This window comes from Diadema antillarum, unplaced genomic scaffold, assembly GCF_040938485.1.
Source record: "Diadema antillarum isolate AM-2024a unplaced genomic scaffold, OU_Dant_1.0 scf00000191, whole genome shotgun sequence".
Taxonomy (NCBI): domain Eukaryota; kingdom Metazoa; phylum Echinodermata; class Echinoidea; order Diadematoida; family Diadematidae; genus Diadema; species Diadema antillarum.
Genome location: NW_027271080.1, coordinates 832,383 through 855,021, shown reverse-complemented (window position 1 = coordinate 855,021; position 22,639 = coordinate 832,383). Strand labels below are relative to the sequence as shown.

General features: G+C 36.5%; 1 protein-coding gene across 1 annotated transcript in view; it reads left to right on the top strand.

Moving 5' to 3' along the window:
* Positions 1-22,639, top strand: part of LOC139723458 (arf-GAP with SH3 domain, ANK repeat and PH domain-containing protein 1-like) — a 139,072-nt gene that overhangs the window by 57,892 nt on the left and 58,541 nt on the right. Inside the window, exon 5 of the mRNA XM_071634702.1 lies at positions 7,593-7,668. Within this exon, the coding sequence (XP_071490803.1) occupies positions 7,593-7,668 (76 nt within the window). The remainder of the gene's footprint in view (positions 1-7,592; positions 7,669-22,639) is intronic.

Genomic DNA, 22,639 nt, shown 5'->3' with positions numbered 1-22,639 from the left:
CCATAGAGCAGGGTGCTTCAAACCCAACGTGACCGACACTACCGTTATCACCATCACCACCATCACCACCACCATCGCCATCGCCATCGCCCCCGCCGCCGCCGCCGCCGCCGCCGCTGCCGCCATCCCCATCGCCATCACCATCACCATCACCATCACCACCACCACCACCATCACCATCACCATCACCATCACCATCACCATCACCATCACCATCACCATCACCATCACCATCACCATCACCATCACCATCACCATCACCATCACCATCACCATCACCATCACCATCACCATCACCATCACCATCACCACCACCACCACCACCACCACCATCACCATCACCATCACCATCACCATCACCATCACCATCACCATCACCATCACCATCACCATCACCATCACCACCACCACCACCACCACCATCACCATCACCATCACCATCACCACCACCATCACCATCATCACCATCACCATCACCATCACCAACACCACCATCACCATCACCATCACCATCACCATCACCACCATCACCATCACCATCACCATCACCATCACCATCACCATCACCATCACCATCACCATCACCATCACCATCACCACCATCATCACCATCACCACCATCACTATCACCATCACCATCACCATCACCATCACCACCACCACTATCACCATCACCATCACCATCACCATCACCATCACCATCACCATCACCATCACCATCACCATCACCATCACCATCACCATCACCATCACCATCACCATCACCATCACCACCATCATCACCATCACCACCATCACTATCACCATCACCATCACCATCACCATCACCACCACCACTATCACCATCACCATCACCATCACCATCACCATCACCATCACCATCACCATCACCATCACCATCACCATCACCATCACCATCACCATCACCATCACCATCACCATCACCATCACCATCACCATCACCATCACCATCACCATCACCATCACCATCACCATCACCATCACCATCACCATCACCATCACCATCACCATCACCACCACCACCACCACCACCACCATCACCATCACCATCACCATCATCAATACCTCCTTCATAATCTTCATCATCATCATCATCATCACCATTTACAGCATTACTCCATTTTTCCTCTGCTGCTGTTATAATCATAGACCTCACTGTCATCATCAGTCATATGGATGTGACATAATATCACCATCTCGCTCACCATTATCTTCAGCAGATTATCACCTCTTGCACTAGTGTGAGTTTCATCACTGGTATTTAATTTTTCCAGCAGTTTTATAGATAGCCAATTATTGTCATTTTCATGAACATCATTATCCTCATCAGATATCATTTTTCATGATCACATCAGTCATAATTTTCATCAATGGCCATCACCAGTCATTACCTTATCCATTGTTTCATGAGCAGAAAATAATTTTTGCTCATTATAAAGGCCAATCGTAGGAATGCTCTTGAGTCAGCATTTGCCTATATGTTTGAAAGATAATAGACGGCGTACTCCATCTGTTAAGTTTACATCTAATGGAGATATCTAAAGAGAGTTCTGTCATGTGTGCTGCTTCATTGGGTTTGGTTCATTATTTTCCTCCTTGAACAAATTCTATATTGCGACCCACATCCAATTTTCCGGCACTGGGGAGCCGCTGCGACCGACCGTGAAAAGTATTAAAGCCAAGAATGGCCTCCAGCATGAATATTCATTTGTTATCCTAATGTAACGATAAATCACTTTGTATGACACGCTGTCCAAACAGGAGAAGAGAAAATCAAAGTAAAGATAGAGCAGATTCAGTACCGCAGTCAGAGAAACTCTGACTCATCGCTAGAACACGGCCGTGGACTTGGGGGCCCCTCTTTGGGGGGTGTGTTTACATCGGAACACATTGCAGCTCAGCCTTCCAGTCGTACATCAAATTGTTCCCTCCAGTCTTTGCTTCATTCTTAGGCATTTTCTCTCCAAGATGTAAACCAGGAAGGTTTTACAAGAAATTCAGCGCTTTTTGCATCAGTTCAGGGTAATTTGATTATGGACTAATTCAGTAACTCTCAGTTAAAAGGAATTATTGGGGGTGGGGGGGGGGGGGTATGTTGCCTCGAGGAATGACTGAAACTCCATGTAGATGAAGACAATGACTTACCCAGAGTGCAAACAATGTTGGTAGATGACAAGAATTGGAGGGGGCAGGCAATTTTTTTTTTCCCTCAATCATTACTGTGCTTCATACGCCGATTGGTGCATCTGCTGTCTAGAGTGCTTGCTTCGCCAAATAGCATAGATGTTTTGGAAACTACAGCATAAGTATTAGTGAATAGAAATCGCCCAGTCTCCCTAATCTCTATTTTGTCACCATGGCCTTCCTGCTGGACTGATGCGTTGTCGATAACTTGAGTGAGCTGTCCTTGAGAACTAAATTAAAAGATCAAGTTTTCAGTGATTTGGTAAGCTGATTGCTTATGAAAGGAAGTATGAGTGCCTTGGCATGTAAAGTGGTGAATGTGAAAATTTCCTGCAAGTACCTGATAATGAAACATGTATCTCATTTTTTTTTTTGATATTTGACACCCTAAATCAAAACAAAAAAACAAACATGTAGGCCTAATTCATTTTAGCTAGCTCTTCCCTCTAGGTAAAGCACTGAGTGTAAACATTACAAGGACCAGCTCATACATTTACTATATACTTTTGGGGTATAATTCTCATGTGATTAGCAAACAACCCGTAGTCAACATGAAATATAAACATTCTCCTACTGTTAAAAGAATAATGTGTGTCAGATAAGGTATTACCGTGTGGTTTGTAGTCTGCTATGATCCTGCTTGGTCCAACCCATGTTATCTATGATACAACATGCCCGAAATGTCCGCTTCTCAAACCTGTGAAACTCTAATCTGCACCTAAATCCCAGATCCCAAGCCTGTCCCACCTCCCCCCCCCAACATTGATCCCACACTGTAATCCTAATCCTCAAACCCCACCCCTAAATCCCGCTCGTGGTGCTGTCAGGTACGAGAGGAAATTAAGATTAAGACCACTCAGCAAGTTACCATTCATGTACTCTGCTCTAGAGAGGAGCCATTGCTGTTGAATATGATGGCTTGATTTTGTGCCATGTGTGCTGTCATGTGCTTTGTAAACCAGCAAATGCCACAAAAATGTTTCCTTTTCCTCTTTCTGTTTTCTGCAAATAAATTGCATTGATGTGGCAACATTGATCAGGAGTTGTTTTCACCTCGTAATAACAATTAATATTGTAAGCTGGTTGGTAATTCTCAAATTTGCCAAACGGGACATCTGCCTTCTTATTTGTTATTTACATTTTGTGTGTTTATTTAGAGCAGTCTAAAGCCAAACCAACTCAAACAATGTTTCTTTTTTTCTTTCCCTTTTGAAAGTGATGATAGCAATTGAAACAAAGTGGAGACCAACAATGAAAGTGGAAAGTGTTGATAAGATACACCCCCAGCTGTCATGGATACCATTTGAATCAAACATTATTCATGGCCACTCTTATCTTCATCATTTTTCCTCTCTCTCATGGAATAAACATAGCCGGCATATTTGACCCTAATCACATTACCAGTCTTTGGTTGTATTTTTGCCGGGTTTTCGTCCCGCCCCACGCACCCGGCAGGGCCATTAATCCCAGAATGCCTCAGATAAAGCATCCTGTTATCGGGGGAGGGACGTCGTTTTTTACGCCGTCGAAGTGTCGTGATGGCTTTATTTGGCCGTTATAATGGAGTCACGTGCCCACGCGCCAGGCCCGGGATGCGATGAGCAAAAAGCCCAGGCGAGGCGGAGGAGAAAATGTGATGAATGGAGCGTCAAAACAATTGAAATCAGAGGTGAATCCTCCCCTCTCTGAGATTTTGATGTAAACAGAGATCGTCTGCCTCCTGGAACTCCTTCCTCCTCCTCTCTCTGTCTCTTCACAGATCATGGTCTTGGAGGATTTTAAAGGGATGGTTTAGTATTGGTGGAGATGAGGATTGGGCTTTTAACTTTATGTTGCGAGATACCAAGAAACCACTTATGAAATGATACAGACCATACCATTCCAAGAGGAATTCAAAGTTTATTAGGCGAAAGTCGGTTTTGGAATGGCTGAGACATCTCCCCCCCCCCCAAAAAAAAAAAAAAAGAAGTAAAACAAAGCAATCCTAATATAGGTGGGTCCCATCTTTTATTAGAATTGCTCTGTTTTGGATATCTCAGCCATTTCAAAACCAATTTTCATCAAATAAACATTGAATCCCTTTTGCAATGTACATGCTCTTTCATATTACATAAGAGATTTCTCATTATCTCACACAAAAAAAAAAATTAGAAACCTGAAGTTAGGTCTCGACCAAAACTACATAGGATCCCTTTAAAGGGGAACTCCAGGCCAATTATAAGTGTTTTTTTTTAGTAGTCTATAAGAAAGAGTGAAATCTTACGAGTGCAACAATAAAAATTTGATCAAAATCAGAGAGAATTTAGGGAAGTTGTAACGTTGTGAAGTTTCACTAATTTCCCATACAGTTGTTATGAATAATATGCAAATGAGTAAGCTGATGATGTCATCATCTCACAATTTCCATTGATCATATACCAAAAATATTGAGAGAAATTCAAATTTTCTGCTATTCAAAGTGTAAAAAAATGTTAATCCTGGCTGACTACCTTCAAATTAATAATGATCAGTCAGATATATTGTGTATGACACTGGGGCATAATTGCATTTGATCCAAAACTGGAAATTTCATGACTTTATGTACATCCTGTATTATGGCAAGATTTCAGGGGATGACATCGTCAATTCACTATTTGCATAAATTTTACGTATTGATATGCATATTGACTGTTCAAGAACTGTTTTGTGAAAATTATTGAAACTTCACAGTTTCTTAAACTTCCTTCATTTTCAGTAAATTTTGATCAAACTTTAACTGTTGTGCTTGTAAAGATTTTACTCTTTCTTTTTAGACTAATTGAAACTGTCCCAGATTTCCCCTTTAAGCCTACTTAAATCCTCTTACAACCTCCATCCCAAAGTGCTATTGAAATTGTGTACAAATAAGTTGTCACTGGTAGTGATGGACTTTGTTTGACTGGAACACAGCCATCAGATTTGTGGTCATTTGTGGGAAGGAAATTTGGCAGAGCGAAGAGGTAAATTCGTGTTACAGCTGTATATTTCATGATTATGTTGTCAAAACTTTACAGTTTTGATTAATCTCTTTCTTGTCACTATTTCTGATTCAATAGCAGAAGAATGAATATCACTGGTAAATATTTCAAGACTCTTCAGTTTTGTAAAGTATACTTGTACTCTAGATAATAAGTGGAAAATGATCTTATGTGAACATAGCCAGATTTAAGGGATAACACTTGTAAATGCATGTAAACCACTGCTTGTTTGGACCCCCATCTTCGTCTGAAAACCGTCAAAGTGTTTCACTTGGTGCATTTGGCAGTAGTCTCCAGCTTGTTTTGGTAATTGATTTGCGTTCTTGCAACTGCTCTTTATATGGAGCCATTGGTTTGTATATATTCATCAAGTCTCATGCATAATGCCACTGAACAGACTGCAAAGCGTTACAAAGGGGGTAACTGACCGGCAATTATTGACAGAATTGATTATGAATGTACAGTCCTGGGACGAGTCTTCATATCCAAGGCTCCTTAGTGTTAACTTTTGCTTTGCTGGCTTCATTGAAATTAATACTGTCATTTCTTCTTATTTTCCAATATGCAGAATAATTATGAAAAGAAAAATCTTGAAAAAGAACTTCAGGTTGGGAATAAAAGGCTCAACAAATAAATTTCTTTTGTTGTTATTGTTAATGATGAGTCATGCCTTTCATTTCATAATTTAGAAAAAATTGGCTGTTCATATTTATTAAAATTACTGTGGATTCCTCCACACCATGTAATCATAATATCTTAGTTAATGCAATGATGTCAGAAACATTATTGAAACAAGAAGAGACTTAGTACCTTCTTCCACTGCAGGGAATGAAAAATTAGAAGCAGTGCGTAATTGATGGAGTGAAGCAGAGACTTAAACAGAACAAAATTTAATCTTTTGTGAGAGTCTGCAGGTATTGGTGATTGAGAAGATGTCATGGATAACAATTATTATGTGCTCCTCAGTTATAACATACATGGAGACTGGAGTATGCAATCATGAAATGATTTCAAAAATGGAGGAACTGATTTTGGAGCTTTGATGGTAGAGGCATCTGATTGACATTTTAAGGGTGCACACTTTAGGTACACCTGTGTAACCATGGTCTGCCATTTTACTTTGCTTTTTTAGTCACAAACCCTTCGTTGTTTCCCTTTCCCTTTTGGAGCAGACCGTGGCTTTCTGAACACACCTGTGCACACAAGCAATTACCGTGAAAGGGGGTTGACCCCCCTTCTTGCTTTGATAATAGTCTCTGCATTTCTGTACGAGGCACAATCTGTGTGTAACTGAAAGAGTTATTTGCCTGTGCAAGGCTGAATATGGATTTGTGAACAAAGTCTTGCAAGCTCTAATTTCACCATCTGTCCTTGTCAAAAAAGTGTCAGGTTTTGTAGTAAAGTTTTGGGGAGGAAACTGTGTGAGACCCAAGTTTGTTTTCTTCCTGCCCATAACATGCGACCCTCAGGACAAGCGGAATTTGATAGCTATAATACAATATATTTACTTGGCCAATCTAAACTGTTCTGGCTGGTTCAGAACCAATACCTGATAGTAAAGACCATTCAAACTCATCTGACATTTGATAGACACTTACTTGTATTATCATGACAATGAATGGTTTAAAGTTACATGTAGCAGGCCCAGTCAAAACGAATATCTAATGTGACTGACCTTTAGACTCATGAGACAGATAGCTAGATCATGTAGGCCTATTATCAAAGTAATGGATTAGAGATCTGTATCATCAGTGTTTGTATGGCTCTGACTGCTCTTATTCTAGGGGCTTTACATAATGTCATTATATTTTTACTACATGCCCAATCATGCCTTTAACTTGCTACAAGCTACTGTGGAATTTCTTTTGCTATTTAACCAAACTGTGAAATATCTTGACAATATTTAGAAGCCATATTTGTTGTCGTTTTTATCTTATAGCCACTATTTACCATTTGTACTTGTAGATGAAATAACAACAACAGTTTTAGTGCTTCAAACTAGTTCTGAAATGTGAGTTAGAGATAGAAACAACCAATGAAAATATGTTAATCAGAATTATCATAAAGTATTGTTACATAATACAAAATGTGAACAATAGTTTTATTTAAATCATTTCTAGCATGAACCGTCTCCAGTTATGGTTTATTGAGAAAATGAGTGATATCTCCCCATATTTGTGGCTTTATTACAAAATTTTGGTATGGTAGGATGTTTGTGATACAGCTGAACTATACATATGCATCAAATGTGATACTCAAGGTAACAGAACATTTTTTTTTTTTAATCACTGCTCCCAATGGTAGACAGTGGCTTGAAATCACCTTTTTTTTTTAACTTAAACTGTGATGCATAATACTGTTTATATCCTTTTTCCATTTTTTCTTTTCCAGCACAAAGATTGAAAGGGAGAAGAAACAGCAAGCTCGAGATGCTGGACTTATCAGACAAGTAGTCTCTGGTCCAGAGGTAAGAAGTTTTTTCTTTTTGACCTTCGCCAAGGGAGATGGTTATGTTTTCATTACCGTTGGTTTGTCCATGTGCAAAAAAACTCAAAAGGATGTGAATGGATTTGGATAAGACTTGCAGGAAAGGTTGAGAATTACACAAGGAACAGATGATTAAACTTTGGCAGTTATTCAGAAATTTTTATGGATAAACCTGCTCGGCGGAGGTCTGTGCTCTCAGAGTGCTTTTCTAGTTTATTCATTCTTTTAATTATTTTTTTTTTTGGTAGTTATACAAGATAATAACATAGTGTTTAATGTTTGTGGTATTAGACACTTTATAAATACTCAATACTGAATGTAGTTTTGTCTGTGTAAAAGTGAAAGAAAATATCAAGCAAGTGTGATCTTCTTTGAATGGAGAAGAAGTATTTTGAGGCTCATTTAAAGGTTTGATAAGTGTCATTATTTGTGATTTTAAAATTTTAAAGTATTGAGAATCATATGTAGTGCAACATTTGTCCTTCAAGTGATGTTGCGTTCATTACCTAAAAAACTTTTAATGAAGAGGGTTTTTTTTTCCTTATTCAGATCAACATTCTACACATATATCTAAAAATAATGATCGAATGGTGTTTTTTTTTTTTTTTTTTTTGCGAAACACATATGGTGGACATGTTTAGATAAAAAGGCATCGTTTCTCAATGAATCGAGTTTGAAAAATCTGAGATGCATGGTCCTACACATGACCACAGGTTGATATTGTGTAAATATGAGACTAATCCACAATAAGGGCTAAAAAATGAATGCTAAATTCTCTAAGAAACTGAAAATTGGTGAGTGATTGGAGATATCATAGCCAAAATCTCTGCTAGACAGTGGTGTTACAATGAATTTATTCAGTAAATGGTTTGTTAGTTCACAATTTCTAAGACTAACCCACCAGTATATTGAATATATATATCAATATGTCAAATTTGCTGTGCATTGCCTTGCATATTACACATGACAGCCACCTTAACAATGAAGTGCCCTAGATTCCCGCTGCAAATTGGCAAATTCCTCATTCAAGGGAAATGTCACAATTTTTTTCCCCACCATGTCTGTGATTGCTGTTGATCCCCGCCTCATTTTTCCCAGTGCTTTGACCGCACGAGTAGTCGAGAGTGCCAAGTGAATTTTCCAGATTAATGCAGCCGGTATGATGATTGTTAAATCGGGATGCCAGAAACGCGTTGACGTTTCCATCTGTTGAACACTTGCTCGTTAAAGGCCTGTGCTTTATTCTCTTGATGGGATGCCAGTGGGGAGAGGAAAAGTGCAAAACCTCAAGTTTTGTTAGTTTTTTTTTTCATCACGATCACAGTTATTACAAGGCATTGTCTAGATGACTGTCAAGAAAAGCACAGCAGAACCAAAACATACAAAGCAGAACAATGACACACTGTATTACATTAGCCAGCCCTCCCTCCCCCCCCCAAAAAAAACAACAACACCAAACAAACAAACAAGTAATATAAAGCAAAAAAAAATTGAGTAAGCTACAACAAAAAGCAGAATAAAACTAAACAATAGAGATACAAAAAAGATGTAGAATAGAATATAAATATAGTTAAACAAACAACAGCACCAGAAGTGAAAGTCATGGAGTTATAACAGATGTATATTCCCTTGCTGTTTTGCTTTTATATCAATTCATGAATACATTCTACAGCAATTCTTCTCATTGTCCTTTTGCATTTACGTTATTTGTATTTGCAATGTTGGCAGCCCATGTAATGAGGATCTCCCGGAATTTGCTTTTAGAACAAAACAAGTGATTCAAAGTGTTAAAAACCTTGTTTCTCTGAATCAGAAACTGTACCAGGGTTGGGGCTCCAGTATGGGGTGCTTTCCCCTCCCCCTGTCAATCTCCCAGCTGGCTCTGGGGAACATGTGTTAATCATTTCACTTCCATGAAAATGGGTCTACAAGGATTTTCCAGAAGTCGACTGTGTTGCACTGCGCATTGATTTGTTTAACAGTGATCTTGAACTTTGCTCTGCCCTCTTCACTGACATGAGAATAACCCTGGCAAAAAATGAAGAACACTTGACTTTTTAGTGCTACCTGTTGTAAGAGGGCTTCTTATATTAGATGTATCATATCAGCTGTTTTGTTTGCATTTTCATCAGCATTTTAACAATTATGCAATGTATTAGACTAAGCAATGAATATTTCTGGCATTGCACCCCTAGTGTCAATCTATTAATAATATGCGTTCTCATTGAATCGTTGTTATCGCCTTCATGTTGTATCCCATATATTGAAAAAAAAAATGAAATGTGAAGTGTGAGATAGATTTAAATTTGATTGTATTTGATGTTTGTTTTTTTCTTTCTAATGTTTGAACATTGATTTACATGTACCAGATTGCTTGCTTGGATGATGGGTTACTTTTAGAAATGATTGAAATTTGATCATTGTTTTTTTGGATAACACTACTCCACACCAGGAGATTAGACAGTAATTGTATTTTTTGGTGTAACTATTAAAAAATTAATTTGTGGCTACTAAAATGTGGTTAGCATGAAAGGAACCAAGTAGTTTATTAATCATACCAAAATATGATTAAACTGGTTTAGAAATCATGCACTTGTCAAAATTGTCAGCAAGAACTTTAAATAGTATTTTAATAGCCACAATTCAGTATTTTTTAATTTTTTTATTTGATAATAATTGTGTTTTAGGATAACTACCATTTCCTGTAAACTTAGAAATAGAATCCCAGTTTACACTGGTCCCAATACATTGGAATGATTAAACTTGAGTCATATTCTCATTTGATATGATTATTGATGATTTACAAATTCCTGCCAAGCACATCTATCTATCTATCTGTGGTATTGTGTTTGTGTATGTTGTGTATGTGTTTCTGTCTGAAAGGAAACTGGGACAGGGGTCATTGCCAGAGTGATCTGCCTAGATGACAACTGATTGAATTATTAAGGACATTCTAATCAAGGGTCATATAATCTATATTTTTCTTTAACCCATGTAGTGACCTAATGGAGACTTTAGTCTCGCTGGTCGCAGAGTGGTCGTGGAGACGTTTCTGCGACGTCTCGTAGAGACTACTGTAAAAGTGGACATTTTCGCGCGCCTAATTTTTCGCGCTTGGCTGGATAAGAAGAGTCTTGCATGTTTTTAATTCCATGGAATCAAGACATTAACTACTGAAACATATGGTGAGCAAAAATGTTTACAGGTTTTTATTTTTGCGCTAGTTTCTCTGTGCGTGAAATGTGTGAAAATTTCAACACTGAAAATTTCCACTTTTACAGCAGCCTGATTTACGGGGATTTGCGAGAGAATTAAACATGTCAAATTATTTGAGACATTTTCCAGTCAGAAATAGAAATTGACCTTGGTATTATATTAGGGATTTATAATGAAAATTGAATCAAATTTTCATTTGATGTAACAATCAATGGATAAAAATCCTGACAAACACATTCAATAAACGTATTCTTTTTTTCTTCCTATTAAAGTAAACTGCAGCAGGATCATTGTATTTGGATTTTTGCTCGTAACAACTGCGTTAACTTAAGTGGCTTTTCCGATTAGGGGCCATGTAATCTGTTCTTGACTTAATGACTGTCCATTGTGATGGATATTCTCTCTCTCTTTCCTTTTGGTATCATGATAAACAAAACTAAAAACAAGCGAAACAGGAAGATAGCTATCAGTTGACAGTTTCCTGACACTGAATGGGTTGTAATTCCAGAACAGAAGATGATTTGCTGTAGCTTTGTGCTCAAGTAAAGTCAAACATACACACAATGCAGTTCTTTTGCTATTCTCATTAATGGATTGGTATAAGAAGCACCACTTCTAGAAAGTTCTACATAGTTACTGTGTACGCCATATATTTTGCGAGTCAACATTTTCGTTTATCTGGACTTCCAGACGATTGTGCGAGTGGGTCAAATTCGTGATCGTTTAGTACTGTACTGAACGGAGAAATGTGTACAATATGCTTAACATTCATATCGGGATTAGAGTAATTATTTTCGTGTGTCTTTAATAATTTTGCAAATTGCACCTGACTTGCAAAAATTCCTGAAAATGAAAACCTCACAAAATATTCAGTATATCGCTCATGAAGATGATACTGTTGCCACTTTTCTAAACTCTGCTTTTTTTCTCCTCCACATGCTTTTTTCATGTGGGAAGTTGGTGCTCGCATAGTAATGAAATAGGAAAGTGGCTCTTCCTCTTCATTCTGAAGTGTGTATTACTCTAGCGTGGGCTTTAATACACGCTGTATGCTGCTTCTGCTCTTTCAAGGAAGAGCTGTGGGTGTCTCCGTGGAGTATTCTTCCCAGACATGACTGTGCCTCTCATTTTTTTTTTTTTTTTTTGAACGCAATGTCCAGGAACTGAATGTGGGCTTTCAATTCCTGTAGCTTGTAATGCTATGCCTAACATCATTAACACATTTACATTGTATAAGCATGGCATAGAATGGACCAAAAGTGGAAGTTTTTGCAAATTTTGCAGCCACTGGTTCATAAGTGGTATTTCATTGATACAGCAGCAATTAATCACTAATAATCACGAAGTGGATTATAATTAATATTTTTTTTTCACATTAAATCTTATCCATGCACCCATGCTCTTGAAATACAGTGATATTACATCATGCCTCTTGATTTGTTTTTCATTCTATTGAACAGACTGAAATATGATTGAAAATCTTTTCTTTTTATCAAAATGTATGACCATTTAATACCCTTGTTGTAGATGTTTTGTTATGTCTCTTTTTTTTTGGCAAATGCATGATATTGCATTTGTTTTTGTTTTTTTTTCTTTAAATTTCATGCTAGGTCTTTAATGAGAAATGGCTGCTGAAAGCTGTCAGGGACAGTGGCATTAAGTAGAGTTCATTGAGTGTGTGTCTGCTCTAGTTGTGTCCCCTCCTTCTCTGCTTGCCCTGTTCAGCTCTCAAAACACTTAGCACCAAGCTCTCAGCTGGGTTATGTCAACACAGAATAGGGGCCCAGTGGACTATTTCCTGCATATTTCTTTCTTTAAATGTGTGGGATTTTTTTTTTCTGTGTCCTTCCTCTTCTTAGTTAAAGTCATACATTTGTAATCTACCATTTGCAGATAAACAAAAACCCAGCATTAGTGCTTTAAAATAGTTCTAAAATGTGAGTCAGGGATAGAAACAACCACTGCATAATTTTAATCATTATAATCGGTATAATCGATTGTTGTTATAAAATACACAAAATGTGAACAATAGTTATGATAAGAATATTTCCAGACTAAACTGCCTACAGTTACGGTTTATTGAGAAAAACACTGATATGTCCTGAAATATTTTCGGGTTTATTGTGAAAATTTTATATGGTGGGATGTTTTGTGACACAACAGACCTACACATATATATGCATCAGATGTGATATCTTGAACATTTTTGAAATCACTGCTCCCAAAGGTAAACAGGACCTTTAAACCCCAAAGTGAAGTAGTCAAATAGGTGAGTTGTAGACAGCTTGTTTCCTCTTTTACACCACCATCAATTGACACATCTTCCTGTTAAACACTTAAATTTCACTGAGTTTATTTTGTGTGAAGTGCAATTTACATGGCTTTAAATACTCAATTTTCCTGATTTCAAACCAATACTATGTTTATATATTTTCTACTTATCATGCGTTGTCTGTCTATATGTGTTACATCTGCTGAATTGGACTGCATGTAATTTATATCAAAATTTGCTCTATTTATTAAAGCAACAATCATCACAAATTGCAAATAAAATGACAGGTTTACTACCTGTTTCAGTTGCAGAGCTAAACTGAATGACTTCAGTTTGTATTAAACATGCCTCCATACCTGAACCTAGCCTGCTGTTGTCAATGTCCTAGAAGTAAAACTTACCCAAATGAAATATAACATACTATGTTATAAATTGAGAAACAGGAAGAAAATCATGAAAAATATTACATTCAATCACTCCCTCTGAAAATATATATCATTTACATCTATATACACTGATTCTTGTTAAACAAATAGTAGGCATGTTCCTTCAAATGCCATATCCTGCACCCAAATAAAGGCATTTATGAGATCTCAAAAATACAAGATATGGTTCAAAATATGAAAAGTGTAGTATTTTAACCCCCAAATAGATATCAGGGGGGCGTTTCATCAACGAGTTCGTCGGAGGTTTTCACCGACAAATTTGCTATCAGCCAATCAGACACAAGGATTTCAGTAGCTTTTAACAGTTGTCGGTGTAAATCACCGACAAAAAGTTTCATGAAACACCCCCCAGTTATACTGGTAATGTGTAAAATTGAAACTGTTAGATTCATGATAGAAATGACATTAGGGATAAGAAATTGACAAGTCATAATTGTGATATGCAAAAATAATCATTAAAAAAGTTCATAGCTGTGGTGCATAATAGTAGATTTGTATGCAAGAAATATGTAGAGCAAGGGAAATACACTGTACAATGCCACATCACTTTTAAAGGTTGTGTGTTTTTGTGTGTGTGTGTGTGGGGGGGGGGGGGTGTCATTGGAGGCGACAGAGAGCGAATTGATCAACCCAACCCAGGAGGCTATGTGGCTCATATTAACAATCCTACCCAATCTCTTTATGTCATCGTCTCGTCATAAATGCCTTGCGGTTGTTTCCTCCCCCCCCCCCCCTCACCATACCTCCGCAGTTCCTCGAAACCATCGCCAGTTCATATTCCGACCAGAGAATCGACCCAAAATAACAGCCCGACTTCCCTGCCGGCTGGAAGTGTCTCATTAGTGGGCGCGATCACCGACAATTAATCGACAGGAGTGGATGTGTCAATACCGGCGCCCTCAGTGCACATTGTTTGCCCAATTTTCTGCAGGGATGTTGTACTGTTCCCCTATCAATAAAGACAACAGGAATGTGTAAAGAGCATAGTGATATACATGTTGTAGGGCCTACTCCTAGATAATGAATTGTTCATGCCTTACAATGTTTGTGACCTTTTTTAAGTTTTTGAAATATCTGATTCATTTTATTGCTGGCTACAATGCTGCAAGCACACACGCATTTTCAAAAAAAAAAAAAAATGGAGTATGTGTGTCACTGACACTTTACTCAGATACCTTCATTTTCTTTGCCTCAAAACATGTATGGCAATTCTGGGGACCGTTTCATGAAACTTTTTGTCAGTGATTTACACTGACAACTGTTAAAAGCTACTGAACTCCTTGTGTCTGATTGGCTGATAGCAAATTTGTCGGTGAAAACCTCCGACGAACTCGTTGATGAAACGCTCCCCTGATATAGAATGCCCACAAGAAAATTGCTTTGATGTCAAATCAACTTGCAAAGCTGCAAATATCCCTGTGACATTATCACTTGACTGTAACGTAAGATGAGAATGAGGGGTAGAAAATAGTATCAATTCCTGTTTCTGTCAAATTACCTCTTCTGTTTTTCGCTTTCTCATCAATGAGGAAGCCGTTGAGGAAGTAATTCAGTAATCCCTGCAGTTTCATTGGGTGATGTGGTCTACTGCTGTTGCATAATTAAAGAGAAAACAAACTAAAACGGTAACTACAAAAAGAAGATAAACACAATTTGTGTCAACACGTTCTGTACAGTGTTTAGATGCTGGTGTGTAGCCAGGTATTTCAGTTGTGGGGCCTTGTTTCTTGTATTTAAGTTATAGATCACAGAGTGACATGATTTTGAAGTTTACTTCAAGATGTGTATTTTGAATTTATCTTCGACATACTTGATGTGTGAATGGCATGCAAAGAAATCATTAATTTTCAAAATCCCTTAATATAACTTGCCACATTAGGTCTGTGCACTTGGGTGTCTAGGGTCAAGCTTTGATCATGGTTTGAATAGGCATGCACATTTCGGAAATTCAATCCTGCTTTCTTTTCAGCCAGATTATAATAATAATAATAATAATAATAATAATAATAATAATAATAATAATAATAATAATAATAATAATAATAATGATTATTATTATTACCATTATTATCATCATTATTAGTAGGCCAGCCAAGACAATTTTTTTTACTTTGGACGGCAAAATTTGTTAATGCTAAGTTTTCCAGCTGAAAGTCTTGCAAAAATACTCAAGTTTAGCGTACGGCCGGATGTCAAGCGCGTTTTTGCCGAAAAATGCCCTTTTAAGCACAAAATTTGAAAGAATGTAAAAAATCACGATTTTTATTTTTTTACCGAAATAAGTAATGGTTGATAAGTACCTTTCAACTAGAAATGTGTTATCTTCCATTTCAAGTTTAGAACCTGACTAATATGCATTTGAATGTAGAATTTTTACACGCACATATATGGCGCAATGAAACATAAAAACTTGATTTACTCAAAATTGTACTTTGTAAAATCTACCAATATTTCAAAGTTTTTTTAAACTACTTAAATCAATCTATTCAAAAGTTTTTATTTTCCCGAAATATAATATATATTCTGATATCTTATGCAGCAAAGAAATTACAAGATAAGGCGAAAGATAACTCGTTTTATGTTATCCTAAATGGGACGATGTATTTTTACCGGACGCGCATTTTGAATGAAAAATCGAATGTACAGCGTTAGCCCATATATATTGTACATGGTATAGTGCGTGTAGGTATTTATCTTACATAATTGGCGAAGTCAATGGACAGGTTGGATAGCTGACTGCAAAACCCTTTGTGGCACCTTGATATGACTGAAATGTGCTTCTTCCCCCCCCCCCCCCAAAAAAAAAAAAAAATAATAATAAATGAATAAAATCAGTAGTGTTGTTACCATGGCAACTGATCATCAATAGGTCACTCCCTGAAAATTTCAAATATTCACAATTTCAAAACGTACGAAAGTGTTGAAACATTTTGTGTGTGTGTGAAAAATGTATCAATCTAACTAATCTATGTTTAACAATGAAACCTAAGAGTTATATATCAATTGTTTACTATGTTCGGAAATGGTTGTCATGGAAACCGTGATAACATATCACGTGTTACTGGGAAAAATTACGATACCAAATCTCCCATCCTGCATACTCACCCCTTCCCCCGAGAATGTTTTGGAATTCATAATGCTATATAGTTTGCATTCTCAGGCCCTGAAACGGAGCCCTGCAAGGGATAGGCACGAAATCACTTTTACTTTTGTAATGTTCTAAGGCGAGGTGTTTGCATTTTATTTTGATTTATTCTCCCGCAGAAGACTTATACTAAATGTTTCTTTTATGATGGTTGATTGTTTACATGAACGTTGTTTGGAACGCACACTTAGTCGGCGACCTAAAATTGTTATTATGTATCCCGGATTTGTGTGAAAAAGTAAGGCAAATATCACCCTCAAAAGAGAAAACAAAAAGTGAAAAGGAAGAAATGCGTGCAATGCAATAACAGCCTCATTTCCCCTTCCCATCATTAAGTCGGTTATATCATCGAGTCTATATTGCAGATTATATTAATCCTTGGCCAAGTTCTATGTCCTTGGAGCAGACATGTAACAACTTGTTTGTTTGCAATTCGATTTTTTTTCTATATTATCACAAATTTGTGAAAAAAATTTCAGTTATCACCAACACTCTAAATTCCCAGTCAACCAACAAAACGTAGTACACAATGTGCACACGCCCGCAACCACCGTCTCAAACAGCGTTCACGAATGAAATACAGTAAACAGTAAACGAGGCAATTTCTCTTTTTTAAAGCAATGATTTGCCATTAGCGTACATTTACTAGAATAGCAGCACTTGACATCTATGTTGCTGGTTACCAAAATGCTGATTAGAATACCATACACAGTAAGAACATGCTTGAATCCTGCAAAATATATATAATTATTTCTCTTCAACAGTATTTCGTTTGAAAGGTAAAGAACCTCAGTCTCCATTTGTGGACATCTACAAAAAAAAAAAAAAAAAATCCATCTGAAAGCAATCTTCTTAAATGATTAAAAGCATTAGAAAAGAATGAGTCCTCAGTGAAAATGTCTTTCATGAACAAATCTCTGTGACATACATCCAAAGAGTTTGAAAAACAATACAAATTGCGCTGACTACATTAACTGCATTGATTTTAATGTGACATATACTATAATGTGTCCAGCATCACAAACGTTACACCAGTTAGAAAAACAAAATGTTCTCTTTAAGCAATATTTCAATATCTCTATCTTTTTAACAATTTGTGGTTACATATCCTAGCTAATTATGACTGTACGCTGTTGCATTGAACTTTCGTCAATGTACAACTAAATTAGAATGGTGACTGCCAAATTTTTAAAAATCTACTTTTAGTCTGATATTATTTTTGTGTTCTACAGACCAGTGTGATAAACTATCTGTACTGAATACTCGTCTCTCAGTGAAGAAAAAAAATCACCTCTCCAAAATGCATGGGTAATGTTTCCCTCTAATACTTTCCCTTATTCCAAGTACCAGAATACATTGCTGGGGCCCTGAATAGCTAACATATATTACAGTATTACCAACATCATGACAATTATGGCACATGTGAAAGAAACCTGGCAAAACATACATCTTGACCAGTACATTTTCTTTTCACTACTTCTTGTACTTGGCGTTTGGATTGAAACATTTTACTTATGTTCGTTCCTTTAAGCTACACACTATTCTTTTATATCTTAAACTAGAAAAAAAAAAAAAAACATGCTCTATGCTATTTCCCTTCAGATTCACCAACTGTTACTTTATGAAATTTTCTCTTTTTAAGCACTTCAACGTGCAGTTTTCTTTTTTTTTTTTCTAACATGTCACATATTTTCCTCCATCTGATGAAGAAAGGCAAAGTTCACTTCCCTTTTGTTGCCCCTCCCCCCCCCATAAAAAAAAAACCAAAAGACATTCCAATCTGACAGGATTAAAATGTTAGCGTTTGGGTTCAAAGGAAATAACAGGATCAATTTCCATGAACTACTAGTATGCGGCTTGTAACTCTGAGTCTCAAAGGCATGGTATAGTTTTGGTTGAGATGGAGATTCAGACTTTAACTTTTTGCAAGCAAATAAAAACAACTTATGAAATATGAAAGAACATCAAATTCTTAAAGTAATTTCAAGTTTGTTTGATTAAAGTTCTTGGTTTTGAAACGGCCGAGAATTTTTTTTAAAAAGTGACACAGAATGATAATAATTAGAAGTGGGTGCCACCTTTATTAGGACCTCTTTGTTTTTGTACATCTCAGCCTTTTCAAAACCAATTTTTAACAAATAAATTAGGAATTCCTCTTGGTATTGTTTACTCTTTAATATTTCATAACAGGGTTCTCATTATTTTACAAAATCTCCATCTCAGCCCCCATCTCAACCAAAAGTAGACCATCCCTCATCCCTTTAATGCTGCCATCAAAATTGGAAGTAGATCTATATCAAATCATATTGTAAATGCTCTTTGCCAAGTAGTGTTGTGCACATTTTGATATCAGGCCTTGTTTTACTTCATCACTAAGAAAAAAAAAAGATAAGAAAAGAAGCATTTAATCTGGATTAGTAGAAATTTCTAATATATACACATGTCTTTTATATATCCAACTTCTGTAATAGTCCTGAAAGCACATTGTGATGGATGCATTCCACATGTAAGTTCAGGTTCTGATGACATCCTTCATACGGAATCTGGATGCGGACCGGATAGCCTTGCAGGGTTGTTTCTGGAGAGAGACAGAGAGAGAGAGAGAGAGAAAGAATGGTGTATCTGTCTTTACTTGATGAGGAAAGTGACATGGGCATTTTAATCTTTGGTGAAGACACAGTGACATATACGCTAATAAAGACATACGGTTACTTGATTTCCTCTATATGTAGTGTTTCCTTGAAACTGTGAAGTATATTATTTTATACAGTAGATCCTAATTGTAGAAATTTAACCGTGAGTACACGATGAAATATAAAATGTAGGAAACTTTCATGATCCAAATATCCAATTCTTTCCATTAAGCTTTTTATTCCATTCAGAAGAATTTCAAGGTAGTGCTTGCCTGATACTGCAACTGGATACATTCAACACTTTCGTGCATATAATGTCCCCGTGACCTTTCACATCAATACCCTAACTAATCAAAGTCAAATTGCTTAGAGGTTATGGTAACTTTGCCATCCGAAGGTAAGTATAATGTCATGGTAGCAATGCTCTACAGTCAATAAAAATCAGGGTTTCCCTGTAATTTACAATCAGCAGCAAAATCACAACAATAACTAAAATGCTACTTGTACAAGGCTCAGCAGGTAATCATCTCTTCTGTATAAAACCAAAGTTGAAGATGATCTGCTGAGTAAATGTTAAGTTATTGTAAGATGAGAATAGGACAGATGTGCGTGTGAATGGATGACTGCAACAACATAAAAACTCCTGCAACCATCTTTGACAGAGGCTTAAAAAAATAATCAGCGTTAATTCATGTAAATCTTCGTTGTTGGAGTGATTGACTACATGCATATGCAGTATTCCATTCATTTAGCAAAACATGCGTTAATTTTCTGCCCAATGAACGATCGACAGTCAAAAATTGGTCAAGATGTCAAAGGCTTGACAAAATATTCCAACATATTTGGGGTTTACATTTTACATGTATTATTGCTTACCTCCCATATTTCCTTTCGAAATAGAGTACAGGATGCACAGATTAGAAGTTGGTAGTCAGGACATCTGTCTATTTTTTTTTTCTCTCTTGTCCGTAGTTGGCTGTGGTTTGCAGGGTCCATTTTGTCCACTCTGTGCTAATTCTGGTCGAAAATACAATTAACAAAAACTTAAATAAGTTATAATTTTTTATGAGTGAAACAGGATAATCATACTGCAACAAAAAACAGACACATTCATCATGAATTAGAATTAATCATCACGATCTCATGAATCCCTAGGTATGAGATTTTGGATTTTCAGGCCACTGTCAACATTAATTTGTCTTACATGTAATACATTAATCATGTCATTGATATTATCATCTTTGATGCTCTAAAGCCATATCTTACTGAAAATGAATTATGTAGGATGGAAGTCATCTTGACACCTGTAATTCCTGTACACAAATATCTAATTGTATCATGCTCTCATTTGTATGTGGATTAGGATATGATTTCCTTGCATAAATCGGTTTGTATTCATGAGATGATATTCCTAATTTCAAATCGTTGACACTTACTTGTGAGCTGGAAAGGGCATTCACATCGCAGTCAAGACATCTTTCTATCTCCCCCTCACTCTAGTGGATGTGATCTCAAACTCAGCATGTCCATTTGTTGCTGACACCTTGATAAAAATAAAGAACAATACATCACAGCATATCACCCTTACGTCATACTTAACGCAACATAATAACAATGGAAAGTTAATTGATTTGTGACTACAGACGTATTTTCATCTGTGCACACATTAAACACTTGTGCCAATTGACATGGTTGAGAATAATTTCAGTACATATAATATCTTACTTGATTACATTTATGTTTGATTTTTATATGATCTCATCTTCACTAGATAGAATACCGTTCTTTCATATGATCCTCTACAATAGAACATGCAATGAATTTACAAGAAAACAAGAATACACATTTGATCATAGATTTGCTCCCCTTCTTATATAAATGGAGATAAACGTGTATAAGATTATTCTCCTCTCTTTGTTTGCAATGTACTTGTACACTGCATTGTAATGCAACTGTCAAAGTGAAAACATGCTTGTTACAATTTATTCAAATGGAATAGGAATATTTGATACTCAATGTATTTAGATTTGGCATTATTTTCAACTGGGCACTGAAGTGATACATTTGATAATCAAACACTTAGTAAGTTAGTATTTAAAAGATATTTCAAATTAGACCGCTATTTAAGACATTTACCGTTTCTTACCTTCTGGTTGTTCTGCACTTTGTTGCAGGTAGAAAGAGCTCAGGACTTTACAATTAGATTCTGGCAAGTCAGGATAGGCCTATGTCTCTCTCTTTGGTGAAGTTTGAAGACAAGACTCAGTCTGTCCACTTGTTGGTACATCTAGCTGAAAACAGAAATCAACATGACTCAAATAATTTTTTTCATCTTTAAAGCAGAGCATTATAAGCTAACAGTGAACAAAAAATAAAATCAATTTGAAATTTGATTGTTTTGAAAAGGCATCTTGACATTGACATAATTTTCTTTGTTCCCCATGCAAATCAATTATAACTAAAAATATATCTCTTTTATTAAGATGATATCTCTTTTAAGCTTTTTAAAAAGTTAAAAAAGAAGAAGGAAGATATTTAGGTTTCAGTGAGTCGGTATAAAATGATCCATTAAAATGTAATATTTACATTTTTTTTCAAATGAACCTTTATTCTTTGAGACATTAACATAAGAACTTGGTACTTATGAGTAAAGACATTTATAAACAGTTCCTCTTTGACTAGATCTATTTGTAAACTAGAAGAGTACATGTAAATGATTCACAGATTAGGAGAGGTTGGCAGTCAGGACTGAACACTTTCTCTCTCTCTCTCTCTCTTTCGGGCATATTCGAATGGCAAGATCACTTGGTTGTAGACTCGCTTTTATATAAAACACCTAGGCCTAAATCCTAGACTCTTTTTCTGAACCCACAGGTATACAAATACCAGAAAGAGTGGAATCAACCTTAGACCTCTGCTCTAGAGACTAATATTAGTCTAGCTAATTCATGTTAGAGCTAATGTTAGGATCTTCTAATGTTAGATCTAACATGAACTTTTTGATCAAAGTTAGCCTACATATTATGCATAGATTTTAGAACCTCTAGATGTCTAAACTTAGGTCTAGCTAGGCCTAGTAAGCTGGGTCTTTACAACAAAACTGCCTAGATATGAGTAGTAGGTTATTAGAAACCTCTAACGTTAGGTAGAATCAGTGGCCCAGATCTTGACTAAGGTTAGACCTAGATCCTAATTCCAGACGCCAGCTATTTATGCTTCAGACCCCGGCCCTACCTAGA